General features: G+C 45.6%; 1 protein-coding gene across 1 annotated transcript in view; it reads right to left on the reverse strand.

Moving 5' to 3' along the window:
* Positions 1 to 21,598, reverse strand: part of skib (SKI proto-oncogene b) — a 33,293-nt gene extending 11,695 nt beyond the window's left edge. The window contains exon 1 of the mRNA XM_085777465.1: positions 20,228 to 21,598. Coding sequence (XP_085633591.1) covers positions 20,228 to 21,121 — 894 coding nt within the window. The 5' untranslated portion in view covers positions 21,122 to 21,598. The remainder of the gene's footprint in view (positions 1 to 20,227) is intronic.
* Between the last annotated feature and the right edge of the window lie 283 nt (positions 21,599 to 21,881).

Here is a 21,881-nt window from a genome sequence, read left to right on the forward strand (position 1 = left end):
ACTGGTGTATTTATAGATGCACATAGCGCCAAATTCAGCAGATAGTTGTCTGAGCCCCCTGCTGTAGTATTGGAATAAGAGAATTAAACATCAGAATACGTGATCTGAGGGAACCAATAAAAACACACACACACACACACACACACACACACACACACACACACACACACACACGCACAATGTCTTTATGCTTCTGTTCACATTTAGCACACTTATAATGTAGCAGCAGCTGCAGTGCTAACCAGGAGGCTGGAGGGGATGAAGGTTAACGAGAGAAACAGAGAAAAAGAGACAGAGGGAGAGAGAAAAAAAACGACACACACTGTGCTTATTGAATTGAATTTAGATCTCATGGTTAAATTAAATCTTACTCAAAAAACCCGCTCATGCAACTTTCAGGAACATCGTGAACAAAAACGAGAGCGTTTCTAAGAATTTGTGAGGAAATTTGATTTATACACCAATTACAACTCAACTGTGGGATGTAAAAGTCTCTCACAACAACTGAGCAGAGTGATTTGTTTTAGAGTTAAAGCAAAGCAAATGAAATATTAAGTGATGTAAATATTGCTGTTTTTTTTTTTTCAGTTTTTCTCTTCTCGCTATCTTCTACTCAACATTACCCATTAACTAAAGAAAGAGCTGTGACCAGGTGCTGCAGCAGTGCTGGAATATGCAGCCGTTATTCAAACCGTCTACATGCTCTTGAATTAAATTAAGAGAAAAGCTGTGAGAAAGTCTTTGTCAGGGCAACTAAAATGGTTATCAGACAGGCATGTGTGAGAACTTCCCACACTTAAAATAGAGAAAATTCACAAGGCCCTCTGTGCGTTTTTTTTATTTTTTATTTTTTATTTTTTACTGCTGGTCCAAAATTACAAACCAATCAGTGTTTTTATACTTCAAGTATCATGCTGCAGCGTTGCAGAAAATGTGACGGCATGTCTGTGGCCATTTCCTGACTTTCATACATGAGTGCGTGCCTTCACAGAACGTGATCTCTGTTGTGCAGCAGTGCCAACGCCATCTTTGCCATGCAAGCTTAATCCCTTGGCATTTCACTGACCCTCAACTGATTCCCCGCCTATGATGCATTTCATTATATTTATTAAATCATTATAATTCATACAGTGTGATGCTATTCAAGTTTTTTTTTTTTTTAGAAGATAAATGGCTGTTGTGTCATCCACGATGACTGACACTAACATTTACACCTCCCGACTACAATGTAAACAATGCAGCTGTGATTCAGTAAATCTTTTCTTGGACGGCAGTGCCAGCTTATTTGTCGTCATAAATGAAAAAGAAAGTGATTTCTAAATATAAAATGACTTAACACAGCTCAGTTTGCTTTGATGGGATTAACAAGGATACATGACAGAAAGATGTGTAATTTTGGCATAATATGTATGATAATTCCAGGAGGAGGAATTTGAAATAAACAGGCGTATTTCTCAACAAAAAGAAATATCTAGGTCGAGGTTTGCAAAAGTCGAGCAAACTAGGTTCATGATGGAGGAACTACAAAACATCTAGGGCTATTATTAGTTCTTTTAAAGGGGCATTCCAGTGATTTTAGTGGTTGCACATTCAGCACGGAGACTTCCTCCAGACAGATTAAAAGAAGAAAGGTCAACATCAAAGCAGCAGAGGCCAATATATCCTGGCTTAGAGCCCGTAACCTTCAAAAATACTGGATCCTACTTTTCCCATGATGCAAAGCAGTAGCAACTTCTATAATGCCCTTCATCTGAATAAAATGTCTTCATCAAAATCATTGTTTTAGACTTGACGAGAACATCATACAATGGTTTCCCCAGGCTGAGAAGTACAGAGATATTGATGATGTAATGATAAGTAAACCAACCTTTGTGTGTGTGTGACAGACAGAATGACCCTTAAAAAATGATTTCAGTAACAATAAAATACAAGATCGGGGAATATTAGAAATCTGTGGGTTTGTGACTGCAGAGTATTTAAAATCACTGGTTTCTCAATTATGACACACAAGACACAACCCTTCCCATACAGTTCACTGTCTTAACACCATCCTCTCATCAAAGGTCTGATGTCTGCAGACTGAAAACCTTGGTTTGTCGCTGATAAGCACATCCCAATGTGTACGCAGAAAGCGTGCACCGCCGCTCTGGCTGTTAGCTCGCTCTCCCTCTCTGCCCTACAACAAGACAACAAGTCCAGTGTCTGACTGGCTGAGTTTTAATCCCACAGATTAATACTAATGCCACGGGAAAGAAGGCAGAAAGACGATTAAAATGTCACTGGATAACCTCTCCACAACCCAAACAGTAACGACTGACCTCGCAGAGCTACAGCTATCACTTGCAGTACCTGGTACTGATCGACTCCTCTCTGCCTCCCTTTCAGGGAAAAGACGGAGAGGCAGCCAGGACAGGAGAAGTCCTCCTTTGACTGACGTAGAGGAGGGAGAGCAACTGCACATGGGGCTGTTAACAACAGGTCGGGCTCACCAGGTCTAGACCTCCAGTGTCTGAGAGATTGACGGGCCAGATGGGCAATCATAGCTCCATGCTAACGACTAAGTGCAGGGGATAAAACAGACCACCATTGTCCTTAATGGCTCCTGACCTGATAACTCATGACATTTTAAATCAGCACAAAATTATTAATTCATGTTGTAATAGTGCACTTTTTCATTGGAGCTGCAATTGATGATTGAAAGAACAATAATTCTCAATAAATCAATTCATTATTATTAATTAGTGAAAATTCCCCAAAGGAAATGTCATCAATTAGCTTGTTCTAACAGCCACTTTACTATCTGATAATACAGGGAAGTACATCTACATGTAGAAGTTGGAACCACAGAAAGTTTTGCTCTAACATCAAATGAAGTGATTTACTAATTATCAAAGTTCTTTCAGCCAATCAAGATCAGTTTCATTAAGCACTTTAATCTGGGAGATGACAGCCCTCAGCACAGTAACACACAGCTAATTCCGGCCATAGGCAAACCAACAACAGCCATCTAACCAATGAGGGCTGGACATTATTTTAAATGGTAAAGCTGCTCACCGGTCAGCTGAGCTGTGGTTTGTGCCACCATGCCTTCACGGTAAGCTGAGCCACATGACCACGTGCCCTCCGAGCAGCCAGTGGAGAGGAGGGCAGGTGGCAGGTTTATTTGGAAAGATGAAAATGGGATGAATACCAGAGGTTAAGAGGTGTGAGGGGACGGGACAGGGGGCAGAGGGGGATTTAGGGGAGGAGGCCATAAAAGCTGTGAGAGGTTGAGGTGAAGTTAGGGTCACTGCTCACTCAGGGTCCCTTGTGATGTCATTTCACCAACACAGTATACGTCCTGAGAAACTGCTCAGGAGCTAATTGGTTGAACCGGGGCAATAAATCCTGCTGAAATTTATAGATACCACTCTGGTCATTCTGTTGAAACTGCTGCCTGCCTGGTCACCAGGTTAGAAAACCTCAGCTCCAACACTGTTGTTTCTATGACCGTTCGAACAATGACATACTGTTAAGGTTAATGCAGTAGAGTCCTGGGGGCAGATGCATAAAACTGCACATTCATGGCTGAAATTTTGTATATGCACAAGACCAGAGACACGTAGAACACATGGTTCTGCTTTCTCTCCCTCACTGGGAAATTGCGATGTGCATTAACCACTTCAACATAAATGAATGAAAGCACTCCCTTCATCCATTATTTTTCTTATAACATCACTGCTTCTGCTACAAGATGAGAAAGAAACACACGTTCAAAAACGGAGGCTTTAAAACAATAGAGGGTAAAAGTTAACAGTGTGCTTAATGTAAGTCCTGTTTTATCATCATCATTTTATCATCAAATAGGCATCTAAAATTGTGATTAGTTTATATAAAAATTATACATTAACAGTTTACAGAATGACTTACACTAAATAACGAGGCTATGAAATGACAAAGAAAGCAAACAAATAAGTTATTTCTGTTTATGTGAAATTGTTATTGTTGTGTAAATTTAAAACCTTATTATGATTATAATGAATTCCAGCTCCATTAAGTTTTATTTTACGTTGCATTATATGTCTCTGTGTATTTTTAAATCACTGCAACTCTTGGATCACTCTGGCAAATCGCATGTATGCATGGTCAAAATAAAGCGTCAGGTGCACACACCTCACCGCACATTCTGTATTTATAAATACCAGTTTATGAGTGGGAAATGGCATATGCATGGTTTTTGTGTGTACATGTTATTTATGCATCTGACCCCTGTGTTGAAAGGAGCTTTGAAGTTCAAATTCAGTCTGAAACATGAAAACTACATTTTGCACCACTATGTTTTAGACTGTGTTTTTTCTAATAATAGAAAGCCTTGGTTGGCTAGTCTTTATGAAAAGGGCTAATGGACCCATTCAGATACACAGGAAACCATAGAAATAAAAAGATTCCATATTAAGGACCCATAATGCAACTGAAAAGAAAAAACAACAACAACAAGAAAACCAGTGTTCAACCAATTAACTGTCAAAACATTTTCCAAACTACACCGGGAGTTATTTCCTCTGAAAATGTTCTGCTCTCTCTGGCAGAGCAACACTCACACTCAAACGTTCGAGGGGCCTCACAGCGCGAGAATGTGTATACAGTAATATTTGACAGAGATCAAATAGCATTTCACTTGTTTCCACTTGTTCAAGGAATTGTCTGTAAGGGAAATAGGGGATAAAACACCCACAACATCCGTTCCTAAGATCACACATTCCATCCTTAAACACTGGTTTTGTTTCCCTCCTCCGTTCATAGGAAAACATATCTGCTTACAGAAGTAATTAGGTGAGAGGGCTCAAGGCTTGCAGCTTCCATAAAATGAATACAAGTGCTCTAAAATGGAGGGCTGAGAGGGGCGGGCGGTGGACCACAGCACCTCATGAATTCTGCAATTTGCCGTCTGTTTCTTGACTCTGAAAAATTCTTGGAAATGTCTTTTCCTGGATGATTTTATTGCACAAGAGCCTGTGTTTTTCTCCATGGCAACCACATAACAGTAGAGCCCAACTAAGCTCTGACTCAACAAACAGAACTCCACAAAATACCCATTTCAACGCCAGGGTTCACCCCCCCCCCCAACCCCCACGCCCCACACCCTCACTCGCCCAGCTTTCCTGCTAACCCTGCCCGAGACGGCTTTAAAACAGAGGACGAATGACCGCACTGACCGTGAATGAAGACACATGCTGGGAATATTCAGGACTCATATGTGACATGCTACAGAAGATATGCAGCAGGGAAATGGGCTCGCTGGCCCCCGCTGAGCCTCAGGTGCTGCACGGGTTCAGGCTTTCTTTTTTTTTTTCTGTGCCAGAGCCCATGACAAGTGGAGTACAGTAGGACAGGCAGCAGCTGGGTACTGTTAACCTGAGGGAGCCTCGCTTAAAGCAACAGCAGGTTCAGAACAAATACACCGGACAGAGCATTACGTAAAAGTCTGTCTCTCTCTTGGTGGGCTGAGTTGGAAGGGCGCAGGCGCTTCGTAGCCCCTAATGTAGCCGCTAAAAGGGAAGGCAGGCTAGGGGATTAGCGTTGCAGGCAGGCACAGGCCTGAGAGGAGAGCATGATGTGTGCGACTATGTAATCTCCGTGGCCTTTCCCCGGACAGCAAATCTCTGAGACCTGCAAGCTGGATGTTGACAACATACTGTAACCTACTAGAGACTAATTACGCAGAGTGCTGCCAAAAATGCAAACTAGCTTGTTGTGCCACAAATAAGATTAAAAGTCGCTGTTAGCTCTTAACAACCTGACAGTCTGTACTCCCATCCTGCTTTTCAGAAGTCACATTTTTCTAATTCATGCCTGTCGTTTACAGTAAAGACTCAGTCAGTGGAAGGAGAGCGAAGGAGTCGTCACCCTCCCACCACCTGTCCTTGAATCACACTCATCACTTAGCACGCCAGGAGAGGATTTAGTTCACTGCTTTCTCATTGGTGAACCGTCAACCTTCTTGTCTTGACTAGTTAAGGCCATTCCTAAGGAAATAGGACATGTCTGCTAAACTGTAACTTAAGACAACAGTGAGCTAGGCCGCAGTTTCAGCTGCTGTGGAGCAGCTGTAGGGCTGTTAGCGTGTGTGGTTTCTCTCAGTCTTACAAGGCTTTCAGAGGCTTCACCCTTGCAAAAACACAGAATCAAACAAAATTATCCTTTATTTGTTGCATATAAGGTCATTGCAAAGGGGCATGGGAGGCTGCCAACTTTTCTCTTTGCCTCTCCCGCACTCCCCATCTACCTCGTAGTGAGCACAGAGGAGTATGCCACAGGGAGGGGAGGCCCTACACAGGAACTCAATAATAACTTTCAGCAGTCTAGCCAGGAGGCTGGAAGCCCAGACTGCGGCTGTTCCCTCCTGTATTTGTTCCTCCCTCCGCACAGCCCCACGCTCCTCCCTTCAACCCCCCTCCTCCTGCTGGCCTGTGTCTGCTCCACAGGACTGATGCATTCTGCAGACAGGCCAGCGCTCTTAAAGAGACACAGGCCACATTTTTATCCCCTGAATCACTGCAGTGGACGGAACCACTAAAGCAAGAGCAGAGTCCCTCATTTCCAGCCCCTCAAACAAGGGCCAGTGCTTTATTTCACCCCTTTTCTTAACACTCAAGACTCTGACATGATGCAAAATGCAAGCGAATAAACAGACCAAAGTATGTTGAGAGGCTCTCAGTGAATCTCTGGCTGGACTCTTTCACAGTGGTGGCCTTTGAAGGTGCCTTTGATGCTTTCTTCGAAGTTTGTCAAGTGCAATCAATGTCCCGGGGCAACATGAGTGTATTTAATATAATTGTCATGATAATTTGGGAACACTACAACAAACCTAGTAATAAGGACTTTGCAGTGACAATCATACCATTGTGGGCGCTCCTGTATAAATCGCCCCCAGATTATAGAGTTGCATTTGCCTCCAGGAAGCATAGAAATGAGGGCAGTGACAGGCAATTATCCCTGTCATTGATTAACGATTGATTGTTTTTTCAGTTCATCTTTTGATCTATAAAACATCAGAGAAAAAAGTTGCAATTTTGCAAGAGTCTAAACTTTTATCATCAAATGTCTTGTTTGGTTTGACGAACAAGAAAAATGACCTGAATAATTAATTAATTTAAAATAACTGTGTATATATACATTTATTCTGAGGCTGTCACTATAATGGACACATAGCATCATATCTAATTCATCATTAATATATTGTTGATTCATTTTCTACACGACAAAGTGAGCAAAAAAACAAGATAAATTATAGATCACCTCCTTTTTTAACGTATTTTTTTTAAGTCTTAGTTTTAAAAATCTCTACCATGCAGTTTCCCCTCTCCCTGTTTTACGAGCTGAACAGAGCATAAGCCTAAAACACAGTGTGACCGAGCAGGGCCATGTTGAGCTCTATACCACAGCAAGGAAATGATTAAAAATTTAATAGAGTTGAGTGACACAGAAACCTACAAGGGCGTGCCTGCCAAACACGCTCATTCTTTTGCTGTCAGCACTTTTCCTCTCTTCATATACAAACTGTGTGAAGTGGCAGAGGGTCTGAAAACTGGCGAGAGAAAGAGGTCACCATAACTAATTTATATGACAAATACAGCGACTCCCACTTTTTTTCCAACTATAAAAGATCATATTGGAAACATCAACTATAGTTTCGCAAGGTCAGTGCTTGCAGAGCTCCATAACCTTCTTTTACCTAAATACCCTGAAGCTGCTTAAGGGTTAACACATCTCAGCTGCAGAATAACAAAAGATGAAATCTCTATGGGAGGTATCAGTGCCAGAGTCAGCAAAGCAGCACAGTCCTCTGCAATGATAACCCCATTCTGGATAACCTATAAGGCTGAGCATCCAGGCTCAGATGGACCAGACAGCTCCAGCTCAGGCTCTTAAAAACTGGGGAAGAAATCTTCCAGAACATAACTGAGACTCTCAGGAGTGTCTTCATCCCTGAAATCTCCATGCGAATCTCACTGGCCTCAAACCCCAGTTTTTTCATGGCTTAACAATATTGTTATTCCCACTTAAAGTCAGATGTGCAAACGAAATGAAGCCACCACCTGACGGCGAGGCGAGGCCGTCTCTGGACAAACAGAGAGAGAAAGAACCTGGATCTGTAGTCGCAGAAAACAACTTGGTGTTGGCTACACTGTGGTGTACACTGCGCTTTGAGAGAGTGACACATACCCAAGCAACACCAAGCTATTGAATCACCAGTGTTTACGCAGCCACATAATTCTGCACCATCTGTAGGACTCAGGTCTGATCGTCTGCACAGCATAACAAGCTGACGGCAACGCTACAAGAGGACACACACACACAAACTCACACACACACTGAGCCACAGTGCCCTGAAACACTTTTTTAAAAGTACAGCAAGCTCATTAAATCAAAAGAGAGCTCTCTTTGCCCAGAATATATCTTTATTCACAGCACTGATAACAGCTTCACGGTGACGTTGTCTCCTTTGCCCTCGAACTCTGAACCGACTGTCACCTCTTTCACCCTACAAGGCAGATGCAGGGTGAAAAAAAGGCAATGAACTTCTGACCTGTCATTCAGACTGCGGAGGAAGCTTTGCAGCTCGGGGGCAACCAGAGTCCACCATCCACTCTGTCTCTCCTCCTCTCAGTGTCTCACCCTGCCATCCCATAAACCCCCACTAAAAAACCTCCTGCTCCCCCTTTTATGGCTGCCAGATGGTGGGGAGGCCTCCTTGCCTCTGGACTTGCCTCTCCAGTCTAGTAAAACCAGTTGACCTCAGCAACATAAAAACTGCTATTTATGAAAAGGCTTGGAACAAAACACACAAACATCCTGCCTCTGAAACAATCAAATGCCATCTCATCTCCCAAAGAGCCCTTTTACAAGATGAGAGCAGGACAGCAGAGGCGGCGGTGGAAGCGTACCCCTGCGCTGGGGCGGGTGTACAAGTCCAGATGTAGCGACTACACCCAGGTACATTTTTTTTTTTCTGTGTAAAGGGCTTTTTATTTGCGTGCCTTGGGTGTGAGCGCAGGACTTTGGCAGCGTCTAAATTTCTCCCTGAGAAACGGAAAAGCAAAACAAACAGAGCCGTCTGCATTCAGGTCGAAGCTGAACCGCAGAACCACAGTCTGGCCTGCGGTTCACAACATTCTGTTCCAGCACTGACTTCACCTAAAACAAACACTCTCAAGACCCGTCCACCTCAGCCAGAGGGAGAGGAATCTGAGAAAAAAGTTTAGATTTGAACTCCATTAACAAATCCCCCTCTCTCTCACACCACTACTTCTCTGAGCCGCGTTTATGCCAAGCGCTGGGTGAAATCTCTTCACTCACTTGCCACTTGTGTAGGAGTTGTGCCCTTTGACGGCATGCTCGGACCGAGTCCAAGGTTTGAGAGTGAGCGTGCACAGTTGGGTGGGAAAAAGGGTTAAAAGGCCAAAGATTGTCTTGTTATAAAGGAGCAGCCCAATCAATGGCTTCCTTTTACTGCAAATCAATTTAAGCGATTATCTGCTCTTCCAATAACAACTTTCTTCCCCTTCTGCTCACCTCAGATGCCCCTCCTTTTTTTCCCCTTCCTTTATTTGTTCTACCGGTTGGAATCTACCATTTATGTCCTGCAATTCAACCTGACCTCCAGGCAACCCCTGGCATGGCTACCTAAGCCATTAGGGTAGCTGTGCCTGGGTTATTAGTGTGATAAAAGTTTACTGTTCCTCCAGCCACTCCGCACGGCTGCTGTTTAACGCATCTGAGGACCAAGTCTATGGGACCTTTCACACAACAGATTGGCCATTAGGGCATTTGGTCAGTAGGCCAACGCGCAAAATACACCTCAGGGGCGAAATATTTAATCCAGACAAGTGACAAAAGCAGCGAAGGCTACAAACAGAATGTGCGAGGCACCGAGCGAACCAGCCCACATCCACACAAGTCAGGATGATGAATCAAACTAGAGCATCCCCTGTGCGTTGGCTTTGTGAAAATATGTAGACAAGAGGGCTTAGGGGGGTGGTGGTTGTCTGTGCTATGTTTTCTCCTGTGCGGCAGAAGTTGTGGGCAGCCGAGCTAACTGCAGCCTCAGCACTTCTCCATATTCTCCAGTTTCAAGCCAAGAGAGAGAACAAAGGCAGAGAGCTAAGCTGCTGCAGAGGTAATGAGGACAGAGGCATGCTGCACAGGAGTGTGTGCCCTCAATAACGAGTGCTGCTGCAGTCTATGATGGAGTCCTGTTGGACAGCACGAGTAAAAATCCATGCAGCCACTCTGCCTGTATAGTCTGCCCACAGACAGCAGTATAACTGACTGACTGCAGCCCACCCCTTTTTACACTGCAGCTCTGTCTACCACAAAATGGAAACCACAGTGTGACTGGAATTTGCTTGGAGACACACTGAGATCCATGTAGAGAGACAGTAAAACTCCATTAAAGACTGTTTATGCCACTGAGATACTAAAGCAACAAAGTGGCAAATGTTTTTAGCTGTTAAAGTCATTGCAAACATAACTGTGGTTTCATTACATTACAGAAAACAAGACAGCAAGGAATACATTTTAATCCAAACTACATAAAAAAAACGACATGCTTCCATAAAAAGCGGACAGAATAATATATTCATAAAGCGTGATGCTAATAATGCACTGTCAAAAAATCAGAGTTTTCACAAACGACACGCACGCAGAATCCTGACAATGACAAAACCCTGCAAGCTGTGGTGTGAAGCGTTCAAAGACAGACTGGCTCAGCGGGCACAGAATTAAGGAAATCCACATCATTGCTAAAGGAGAATCCCAATTAAACTTGAGGACACACCCTTCATCCAGAACATCTGCCAAAGTCTGTACCCGAGTTTCCAGCTCCCCAGTTGGAATCAATATTGCGACAAAGAAGGAAAGAGCGTGTGAAGGGAAGAAGCGTACAGCAGAAATAAAACTGGGAAGCGAGCGAGATAGAGAAAGTCAAACAGCAGAAGTTTGCCTTTTGGAGTTGGAATTTATTATACAGTTAATATCTCTCTATAAGCCCAAACAATGTTTAGTCTTTTTCTTTTTTTTTTGTACAGTTTCAAAGTGTCATGAACGGCTGTGCTCCATCTGCTTACAGAAAACATCTAAAACCATGCATTATTGAAAAACATTACCATGTAGGAAAAAAACGGATTCTAGTGGTTATATAAAGAATGGGTAATATAAGTATTCCAACATTATTTACCCCAAATGTCTTTAATTTTGAAGTTCGGAAGCATTCCACAGAAAGGCTGTTTTGGCAGCTCTTGGCTGTAAAGCTGTGTCAGTGCTGGTCCATGCCAGCCCCACCCCATTAAGGCCGAACCCTGCACATCATGTGTTTCCACTTTACCGATAGGGTGGAAATGACCTCAACGCAGTAAAAGATGACAGGGGTGCTAGCGCTGTTCACCAGATGTGAGCAGAAAGAGAGAGAAAGAGGAGGAGGAAGGGGAGAGAAAACCATTCGCCTGAAGAATTTACTGCAAACCCCTGAGGAGCCCTGTGATTGAGGGTTCAAGTCAAGCTCCAGAGGTTCCTGGTGTATCTCAGCGGCACTCGGGGAGCACATATACCCCTCTGGCCTGGCCAGACGCGGCACCGCACACCGCACGCACTATACGCATACAGTACATGCGGCCTTGCGTGTGCGCACACATACATACAGTACGTTGCCCCCCCAAAAAACCCCACTGTCATTCCACTGCACCTGCTAGCAGCACAAAAGCCACTTCCTCCCACTGTGTCCGGCCAAGCCCCTTTATCCCATTTAGTACAGCCTGCACCACAACAAAGGCAGAGAAATTAGGGAGCTGTGTTGATGATAGGGCGACTAATCTCTTTGGAGGGACTCATTATATCAGCAGCCTGTACAGTTCAGCAGCTGAAAGGGGTGAATTAAATATGGACATGCAGAGATGGGCGTCTTTGTGAAGATGAGTGAACCAACAATGTCCTGTTATTACCTCTGGAATAATTCATACATTCCATATGGAGCAGATGCCCGAACCTGACCCTCATCTCTGCATATGATTTAACACTGATACAAGGTCACAAGTGAATTGATTATCTCCAAGATATGTTTGTTTTGTGTTTTTGAGCCGTATTTGCGAGTTCAAACCTGTCATGTAATCTTCATATTTTCTTCTAAGCCTCTCTTGAATAATGGGCTTCATCAGCTCATCAAAGGTCACATGACCTTCCACTGAAACACACACTCCTGAGCGAAAGATTACGGCTGTTGGTGCCAAAAGGAGAGGTGATTATGGCGTTTTTGATGATAATCTGAAAAGCAGCTTGACGTTTTTCAAGATGATGTGTGCGCTAGCTGCTCCCTTGACACCGACCATATACTGCTTAAGACACAAGGCTTATAATAGTCCCGTCATTATAGGATAAAGGGAGGGCCTGCTCTATTTCAGGCCATGGCTGTCTGTGTCTGCGCTCGTCGACTGGCTGGAAATAAAGCCAGACGCTTGTCAACTCCACAAGCGCAGGGAGGCAGGTGGCCCCGCTGGGCAGCCGGCACAGTGAACACAGCAACTATTAGACACCTGCAAAAAGGGTGTCGGGGGGTCGGCACTAGAGGGGGGGGGGGGTTGAGGGAAGAGGTGTTCTCGGCATGTGAGCGACCATGGCCCATCTGTACGCCTGTCTCTATAAATGTAGACCCTGCTGTATTGATAGAGAGAGAAAGAGGAAGAGGAGGGAGCGGGGTGGGGCAGCTGGCGAACTCTTTAGTCAGATGCATGTGCAGAGATGGAGCGTATTCTGCTTTCGAATGAGGTGGTAAACAAGACTAACAAGGTCAACGAGGGGAAAAAAGGTCCACCTGACCAGATGACTCTGTGGCAAAGGGTGACCATGACAGACCCTGGTGTGACTGTAATACTGAATAAATAACCCCCCACCCCCTCGCTGCAACAGAGTCTGCTAGGACAGCTGTGCTGAATTCATTTGATACGGGTGCCTGCTGACAATGCTGCATTGCTCCATCTCTGCAAGAAAGCATGTCGAGCTGGTCTGAAGAGCACACGGGGGCTTGCAGCCTTTCACCAACACTGAATGATTGTTCTGCTGCTACGAACCCGAAGCTCTGACCCGCCGAGATAAACCAAGCGGTGTTGGAAGCCGGTCAGTTCGGGGCGCTACGGGTCTTGTTGTCGGATGGAGGGGGGGGGGGGGCATGGTGCTGTTAGATCAGATTTTGAGATGCAACGGCCTGGCAGAACAGCAGATACATGAGATGATAGGTGTAATAGCACGGCAAAACAGGAGAGAGCTGAAAATGTGGATCCCACTCATTTGTTCATTTAGTGGGCTCTTGAAACAAGCCAGGAGAAGGAGATAGAGGCTGGTTATGAGGTCACCCTGACAAAGTAGCACTACCACTCTATCCATCTATCCATCTATCTATCTATCTATCTATCTATCTATCTATCTATCTATCTATCTATCTATCTATCTATCTATCTATCTATCTATCTATCTATCTATCTATCTATCTATCTATCTATCTATGTATATGTGTAATCAAAGAAAAAAAATAGATTAAAGATGGACGGCGAGTTTTAATCTCTTGAAAACGAGACAAGCAGCTCTCACACCCCTGGAACAGCACGGTGATAAATGTGCGGCGTATGTAGGCCAGTCTGAATACAGACTGATACAGCATGTGCTCACTACAGTGGAGGTGGAGATCTAAGTATAATGCAGTGTGAGGGGGAGTGCAGTAGGAGATTTCAGTGGGGGAGAGGAGGAGAGCCTGTGTCTGTGTCTCTGTGTGTGTCTTTGTCTATGTGTGTGTGTGTGTGTGTGTGTATGCGTATGTGTGTGTGTCCTACGGGGTCGAGGAGGTGTCAAATGGAGGAGGTGAGTGATGGTGCCGGGGCAGAGGAGGTGTCAGACAAGGAGGTCTCGGTGATGAAGAGGGGAGCTTTAAACTAGTGTTGCTGCGTGCTGACCTGAGGGAGAAGTGTGTGTGTGTGTGTGTGATGCAGAGTGGAGGAGGAAGAGGAGGAGGAGGAGTTGGAGAAAGGAAAGCGGCAGCAGGAGGTGGAGGAGGAGAGACTCGTGGAGTCACAGCACGGAGGTCACAGCGAAAGAGGATGGGCAGTGAATGGAGGAGGGTGAGGTCTCTGTACTGTAAGAGGTCTATGAACTATGAGGTCTGTGCGTACATGTGTGCGTGCGTGCGTGTGTGTGTGTGTGTTCTGGCGCGCTTCTTTGAGCCCACCAGCCAGAGAGCACGAAGTTCTTATTTAGCACAGGAAGAGCAGCTCTGCTTAGCAACCACAACCGCCCTCCAATCACAAGCGTACGGAGCAGCCTCCAACTGAGGACGAGTCCTTCCTCAGAGTGTGTGGAGTCTGACGGAGGCCTCCCAAACGTTGAGGCGCGCACCTGCCCACACGTACACAAAAAACGGGGTCTGTATTGCGCTCTATTTCCCCGGGATCGAGCCCCTTACTTAGCTTTTTTCTGTCACCGGCAGACGGAAGACAAAAGCACATTCCCGCCCCCTGTGTGTGTGTCTCCTCTGTTTCGCCGTCTTCTCAACTCAGCAGAGAATTCAAAGTTAATCTAAACCATCCTAATCCTAAAATAAATTATGCATATCCCAAAGAGCAAGGGAGTTGTGTAAATCCCTAAAACATTCATTCTCCTCCTTCCTCAGCCACAGACAGCGCCGTACTGTAACTGCAACTGCAACTTGGCACCGCACCAGTTGCAAGTGAAACGATAGCAGCGACCCCGCAATTGTGATCTGCCGGCCATCAAAACAGGAAGCACGGCGCAAGATTTTGGACCAAAAGCGGTCTGAAACACTGAGCAGTCTGTTTGGTTTAGCTGCGTGAGCTAATCCTCCTGATAGCTTTGGAGGTGGTCGGTGGGCGGATTGTAGGCGAGAGCAGCATGCCGATTTGTCATATGGCACCAGCAGGGCCTACTTCTGCTCTGGCTGGAGCTCCATTACCACATCTCCAATGTGGTCCAACAGTTGTGTAGCTCAGAGCTGCTGGTGATTAAGGAGAAACAGAGAGAAAATTTAAGGTAATGAATATTGCGTCTTTGGCCTCGGAAGCCTCATCAGAAAACGCGCTTTAATTGGTATGTGCAGCCGATCTGTTGGTTTCTCCATGTAACATATAAGATACTCTCTGCAGTATCCATGCTCTAATTACTAAATTCCAGAGGGACTGGTTATAAATTGTGAAGATGCTTTTGAGTGGGCCCCGAGAAAGGAGGAGAGAGTCCACGGCTGAGAGTGGGTGACTTGTCTGTGTTTCCTGAAGACGATGTCCAGAGAAGATGACGGTTTTGATGTGCACTGTGGTCTCTGCATTCCAGGAGTTATGTAGGATTATCAGAGTTTAAACCCCCCTGACTGCAGCAGATTAGTAGCTCAGCCAGCAGCAGATGCAGACTCCAGGATTTCCTGTCTCTGCACCAGATGGGCCTGACTCTTAATCACAGAGCTGGAAATCAGGAGGTGATCGAGTAGGAATTGATGATGATTGTGGAATAACACTAACCCAATACAGGCATCTGTTCTGCCACTAACGGACCGACTGGCTGACGGACCGGCTTGTTGACTGTGGTCGCAGCCAGTGCTCATCTCCTCCCTCATCTCATCTTCACTGATCAACACTAATCATCCTCCTCCCTCACTCCATGAGTTACACAAGAAGTCTTTCACACATTAGCTCGGTGCTGTGTCATCGAGGTTTAGAGAGGAGCAGAGTGAACCATCGTCCTCTTAAAACCAAACAGGCAACACTTTATATTGACAGAATAATAATAATAATTGTTTGAGGTTTTATCATTAAATTTTCTGCTTAGTGGCGGCAGACAGTTTACTCCTGATATTTATTTGTCTAATCAGACTATCTCCTTTTAAATCACTATTTTGTTTTCAAAAGTATTTCTAATATTTATATTTTTTATAAGACTTATAAGAATTATTATTCTGCCCCTTTCCTCATTTTGCTCTTGTGGATTGATAAGAATATTTTACTGTTCACCTATTTTTGCATGATTCTGTAAAACTTTAGCATTTTCATGTCATCTACATAAATAAACTAAACTATTATCAACATATTTTGAGCATATCAAAGTAAAAAGTAACCTGTTTCTCTTTCTCATGAATTTTGTGGTTGTTGTTGTAATATCTTAAACCAACAGCAGTCATCTGAAACGCATCACAGAATTGTCTCTATGAAGGAGTTTGGTGAGACAGTATGGTCTGACTCATCACTCTATTAATATGGATATTTTCAATGACACTAATGTGTATCACAGTATGGAAACCTATCCGCCTGTTATTATGTATTACATGAGACAAAACTCTTCCTATGCATAAAACAAACCTTCATTATTTAGTTTGATTTTAACTGAGCTTATTGAGACATTTATTTGGACATTAGAAATTGGAAAGCTCATACTATCCCCATGCGATTCCACTGAAACAGTAATAATATAAAGCAAAACAAGAACAATAATAGTAAATTATTATCCAGCTCTGCCTCTATTAGACATGCAGACACCACTACAGGCTCCAATCTGTCTTTAAGAGCAATGGAAGCCAGGAAACCAATGACATGGCAAACTCACAAGCGTGGATTTCCCACCCTGGGAGAGGCTGGAGGTTACAGACCTATCCACACAGCACCTAAAGAAACAAGGCACTAACAAAGAGAAATGGCTGCACTTCACAGCCTCTGAAAGCCTGGCCCTCAAACAAAGGAGGCGGCAGGTCTTTAGTACACATCACCCATGACAGAACCCCAGCTGACACCCTTTTAACATGGGGTCACCCTCGCCAGAATGAAGGCCACAACCCCTGGGAGCTCCTGACACCCCCTTTGACTTGACACGCCGTCCCTGCTTTGGCCACAAAGCTCTGTCCAGTAGTCACTGCAGAGACGAGGGGATGGACTTCTGGGAGGGGGGGGCTGGTCAGTGAGGAGCTGGGTGCAGAGGGGGAGGTCTAGGACTTAGGCGACTGCTCTCAAAAGAGTGATAATTCCAACTCAAGTATAAGTGGGAGAAGGGGATTTTAAGCACAAACTATACCAGAGACGTGGTACTGCAGCACCCAGAGTGAGCGAGACTGACTCGGCTGTTTATCTGGGTGATGTGGGTGGGTTGCATCTGAGCTGGCTGGGTCAACGCTGGGCAGACAGACCCATCAAGGACCAAAGAGATGCACCATGTCGGCTTTCAGGGCTTCCCAGAGGTCAGCAGACAGATGGGAATGGAAATGAGCCGGCAGTGAGCTCATTTTAATCTGGCTCACACAGCTGATCCAGTCATTACACTCGCCTGTTTACATGCAAACACACTCATACACTCACCGTACATAAAGACGCCCACGCACATCCTGATTTACACGCAGCTACCTGAGAGGCGCAGAGGTAGCGAGATTCTTTCATTCATTCATTCACTTTTAATAACAGCTAATAGCCAAAAACACACAACTCTTCATCCTTTGACACACACTTGATTGCTTTGCTCCAGGTTTGAGGCTAATTTGATCGAGTGAGGAGAACAATGGGATGAGAAAGAGCATAAATTGGCCTCAGTTGAATGGCTTTAATATCCATTCCATTAAGGAGAGCCCACACAGTCCTCCAGAGCCCCCTTTTACTACTCTCTACTCAGTCAGATGACTGATCGCATTGCCCTCACTTCTTAGGGATTTTTTTTTTTTCTTCAGTTAATGCTCAAGTATTTGACTTTGGCTTAAAAAAAAACAAAGTTTTTGCAATTCCAATCCCCTTTCTTAAAGATTCTCATGCTAATCGGAGAGTTAACATTTGAATTATTACACGCAAGATTCAACACAATCGAGCAGTCATTTGAATTCAAAATTCTGGTTCCCATAAAATTTCCATTTTTTTGGCAGCATGTCTGTTGTTGTCTCCGATAAACAGCTCTAAAATGTTGGTGCTTTATTAGAAATACAGCTTCAGTTGAGCGAGGTTGGTTATCCGTCCACTGTATATCCCTTCGTCCTTTATCAGACAGCCATCTGGCCAGTGGACTGGACACAAGGGCATGTGATTGGATGGTGTGAAAAGAATGGGGGAAGGCTGGGTCAGTGTCTTTGGGGAGAGGTCAGGGGTCACGGCCCTTTGACAACACATGTCAAGGCCTGGCTCACACACCCTGCATCTTCTGAATGAGAGAGTCTGCAGCCTCCTCTCGGCAATCTGCCCTCATCTGCACATTAGGCAAAGGGGCTAAATGACCAAATGCTGGATTTGATGCAAAACAGACACAATGGTGGCTGCTCTCATTCCCTCCACTGATCTGGCTTCTGCTTTTGTGAGGAGGCTGCTGCAGTTTTTTTTTTGTTTTCCCGACAAATGACTAGTGGTGTTTCATTCTACATTCACAGATTAGAAATAAAAACCAGACTACACTTCAGAAAAGTCTACTTTTAAAACCACTCCGCCATAAAACCGAATAAATTTTCTCAGCATCTTCTTCGGGGGGGCCTTCACTGTATCTGCATCAGCCACCAGGTGAGGTAGATGAGGTGGGAGTCTAGACATGATACAGAGGAGGTAACCTTTGAGGCTCCCACTTATTAATAAAACACTCTGACATCAGAGGGAGGCTGAGGCAGACTGATAACATTGAGTTTTTGTTTCATGGGTAAGCTGAGCCAAGCGCCGGTCTGCGAGCCTCCGTCCGGCCTTTCAGCAGCTTGGCCTGTCAGGCTGATGTATGGGGAGAGCGCTGGTGTGCAGCTCCCCGAGGACCGGGCCTGTCTGCTAACTGGGACACGACTGACAGTGAACCACAGCAAACACGCACTGCCCCCTCCGCCACGCTCTCCCCTCTCTCTCTCCGTGATGCTCGGGCCATGTGTATATCACACACACACACTGAAAGACTGTCAGCGCAGGACTCACCATTTTGAGAGAATATATAACTCACAGGTGATACATCAAGACCTGCTGTCTGCAGGTTCGGTTGGAAATTAACCACAGGTGCAGCAGGCGTGTTTTTAGCGCAGACAGATATATCTGGACTGTACAAAGATTTTGTCAGGAGTCTGTGTCCAATTCCTCGAGGTAACATGATATAAATCAGCTGCGGATGCTGCGTTCAAGAGCTTAGTGTTAATATTTTCTGCTCTGAAAACGAAACAAAACAAAACACAGGAGATGCAAATCGATATAACCTCCTATCTTCTGACACTGACGACCTCCAACAACATTTCTGGAAGGTTTTTTTTTTCTTTTTTTTTGTAAGTGAGAGCACTGAGGTTTCCCTGTGAGACATCTCCTGGCTCCTGTTCATGCTGGAGCAGAGCAGCACCATGGTGATGCATACAGAGATGTCCACTCATTAGCAGAGTCCCACACAACAGCTGCTCTGTGACGTATGAACAGCCACCTCGTCTCCCGGCCCTTTGTCCGTACTAAACGTCTCTGACCCACGCAAGGAGCGTGGAAGGTGACTGACACACACACACACACACACACACACACACACACACACACACACACACACACACACACACACACACACACATATACCTTATCCTATCCCATCCAGCCACAACCTCCCCCTCCTCCTCTCTATTACACACACACACATTTCCATATCCCAAACCTCATTAAACTCTTATCCCCTTCCCCACCTCGTGGCACCATAATGGGCTCCCCTTCCTCCCCCACCTCCCCCCTCAGTCTAATAAAATATATCATCAGGACTCTATCCATCATAATGCAGATGCCCTTGGGTAACCCTGGAGGGGGGTGTTCTAGAAGGATGGGAAGGATGCTCTGGGGGTGTTAGCTGATCTTTAGAGGCTTCACCGTCACCTTTTCCAGACACACATGAGGTGCGCGTGGGTTTTCTACGAGGTGTTTGAGGGTGTAGGAACAGGATGGGACGAAACACAGAAAGAGATGTGATGTGACATGTGATTTGCATTATAACCCTGGTGTGTGTGTGTGTGTGTGTGTGTGGGGGGGGGGGGGGGTCCTGATAGGACTGGCAACAAACAGTCAATCAGAGCAGACAGGCCCTAATGAGGAGGAAGCCTTCCCAAAGTGAATGTTAATGAATGCAGATGCTGTAGCAGGCCTGGGGCTGTTGAAATATCCTCATACACAAACAAACTACAGACTGTAGCATTCCTCCAAGACAATGAGTGATGGTTAATAATAATGAGGTGAAAGAGAACAGGACTTACTCTGCAAGATTTACTGGACAGCTTGCCCGTCAGATCATATTTTTCCTTTAACTCTTTAAGCAGCTGCTCCAGATGACTCTTCTCCTCCTTTCCGGTGTAGTCCGGGTCTAAGAGCACATAGGCCCGCCAGTTGGCGGAGTCGAACCCCCAGTGGACTGTCCGGTTCTCGAGTCTCTTGTGGCTGTGAACCACAAACTTGTGAGGTGGGAACATGAGTCTGCAGTCCATGCACTGGATGCAGGCGGCGCTCGGGCCGGTGTACAGTTCCGGGACAAACAAGCCTTTACACCGGCCGAAACATTCATGGTAGACTTTGAAGCTCTTCTCGGTTCGCTCCAACTCCAGGGAGCCTAACTCCTTGTTGCAGTGAGGGGGGTACGTACCGCCGTAGATGAGAGCGTTGCAGAGGCGCTCAGCATCCGTCTGGGTGATCAGCCCGCAGGACGGAGCCGAGAAGGGCAGGATCCCCACCACCTTGAGGATCTCCAGCTGGTCCGCCGTGCACCTGGAGCAGTAGATGTGCAGGTCGTCGCACACCGAGTTGATCTGCTGGAGGGAGAAATCTCTGAGGACGCTGTTGAGGATCTGCGGCAGGCACAGGCGCTTCTCGCCGCCGACCACGAAGCAGGAGATGGGCTCCCGCTCCAGGACCGTCTCGCACCTCTCCGTGGAGCGGTCCGACGGGATGAAAAGTGGACCGGACATCACCGGAGGGGTCTGTGCCGGCAGAGTGAGCATCATCTCTGCGGATTTTCCATCTTTACCGAAGAGCGAGTCCTGGTGCCACCGAGCGGAGAACGCCGCCGGTCCACCGAGAGAGCGCATGGAACTCAGATGGAACTGCTTCAGAGTTTGCTGAAGTCCGGGATGGGGCTGAAAGCTCGTACCCTCCATGTTGTAGCCAGTTAGAAAAGAGAGTTCAAACTCAAAATGAAAGCTGGGTATGACTTATCGGCTCGGGCGTCCTCAGCATCCGGCTTCACGCTCAATAACGCGCATTTCCATGTCACCGGAGAAGCTTCCCAGCGCGTCCATTCAGAAAACTGAAGGCTGCTGAATTCATAGGGGCAGTTCCTGTGAGCAGACGCAATTAAAGTCGACAACTCCGAGACTCAAACTCGTATTATCCAACGTACAATCACCGGTTACTGTGTTTCTATGCGCTCCTGCGGTTTTACGCACTCCAAATGTGCGCCTGAAATATGCCTCGTCTGCTCAGTCTGGCGTACTCTCAGTCTGTCTCCCCTCTCACTCAATGTGTGAGTCTCTCTCTCCCCCTCCCTCTCTCTCTCTCTCTCTCCCTCTGCCTCTCTCTCTCTCTCTTTCTCTCTCTCTCGCCCTCTCTGTTTGTTTGTGTCTGGTTCAGTCATTGAATCCCAGCCAGGAATGTGACTGACTCCCCGGGCTGGCTCTTCCCTCAGCCAGCTGTTCCTCCCTCTGCTACATGGCAGCTGCACATAGAAAAAAAAGAAAGAAAAAAAAGAGGAAAAAAAATCCCTCTGAACCGAGGCGAGGGTGGAGATTAGGAAAATATAGGCTGGTTGATTCTGAAAATATAAAAATAAACTTTGCTACATCAAATGTTGAAGCCTCGCAGATCAGCATTTTTGTCTTTGGCAAAAAGTTTTTTCTTAAACATATACATGAGATTAGT

The sequence above is a fragment of the Trachurus japonicus genome, chromosome 5, assembly GCF_045865225.1.
Source record: "Trachurus japonicus isolate A0001 chromosome 5, Traja_1.0".
NCBI classification, from domain to species: domain Eukaryota; kingdom Metazoa; phylum Chordata; class Actinopteri; order Carangiformes; family Carangidae; genus Trachurus; species Trachurus japonicus.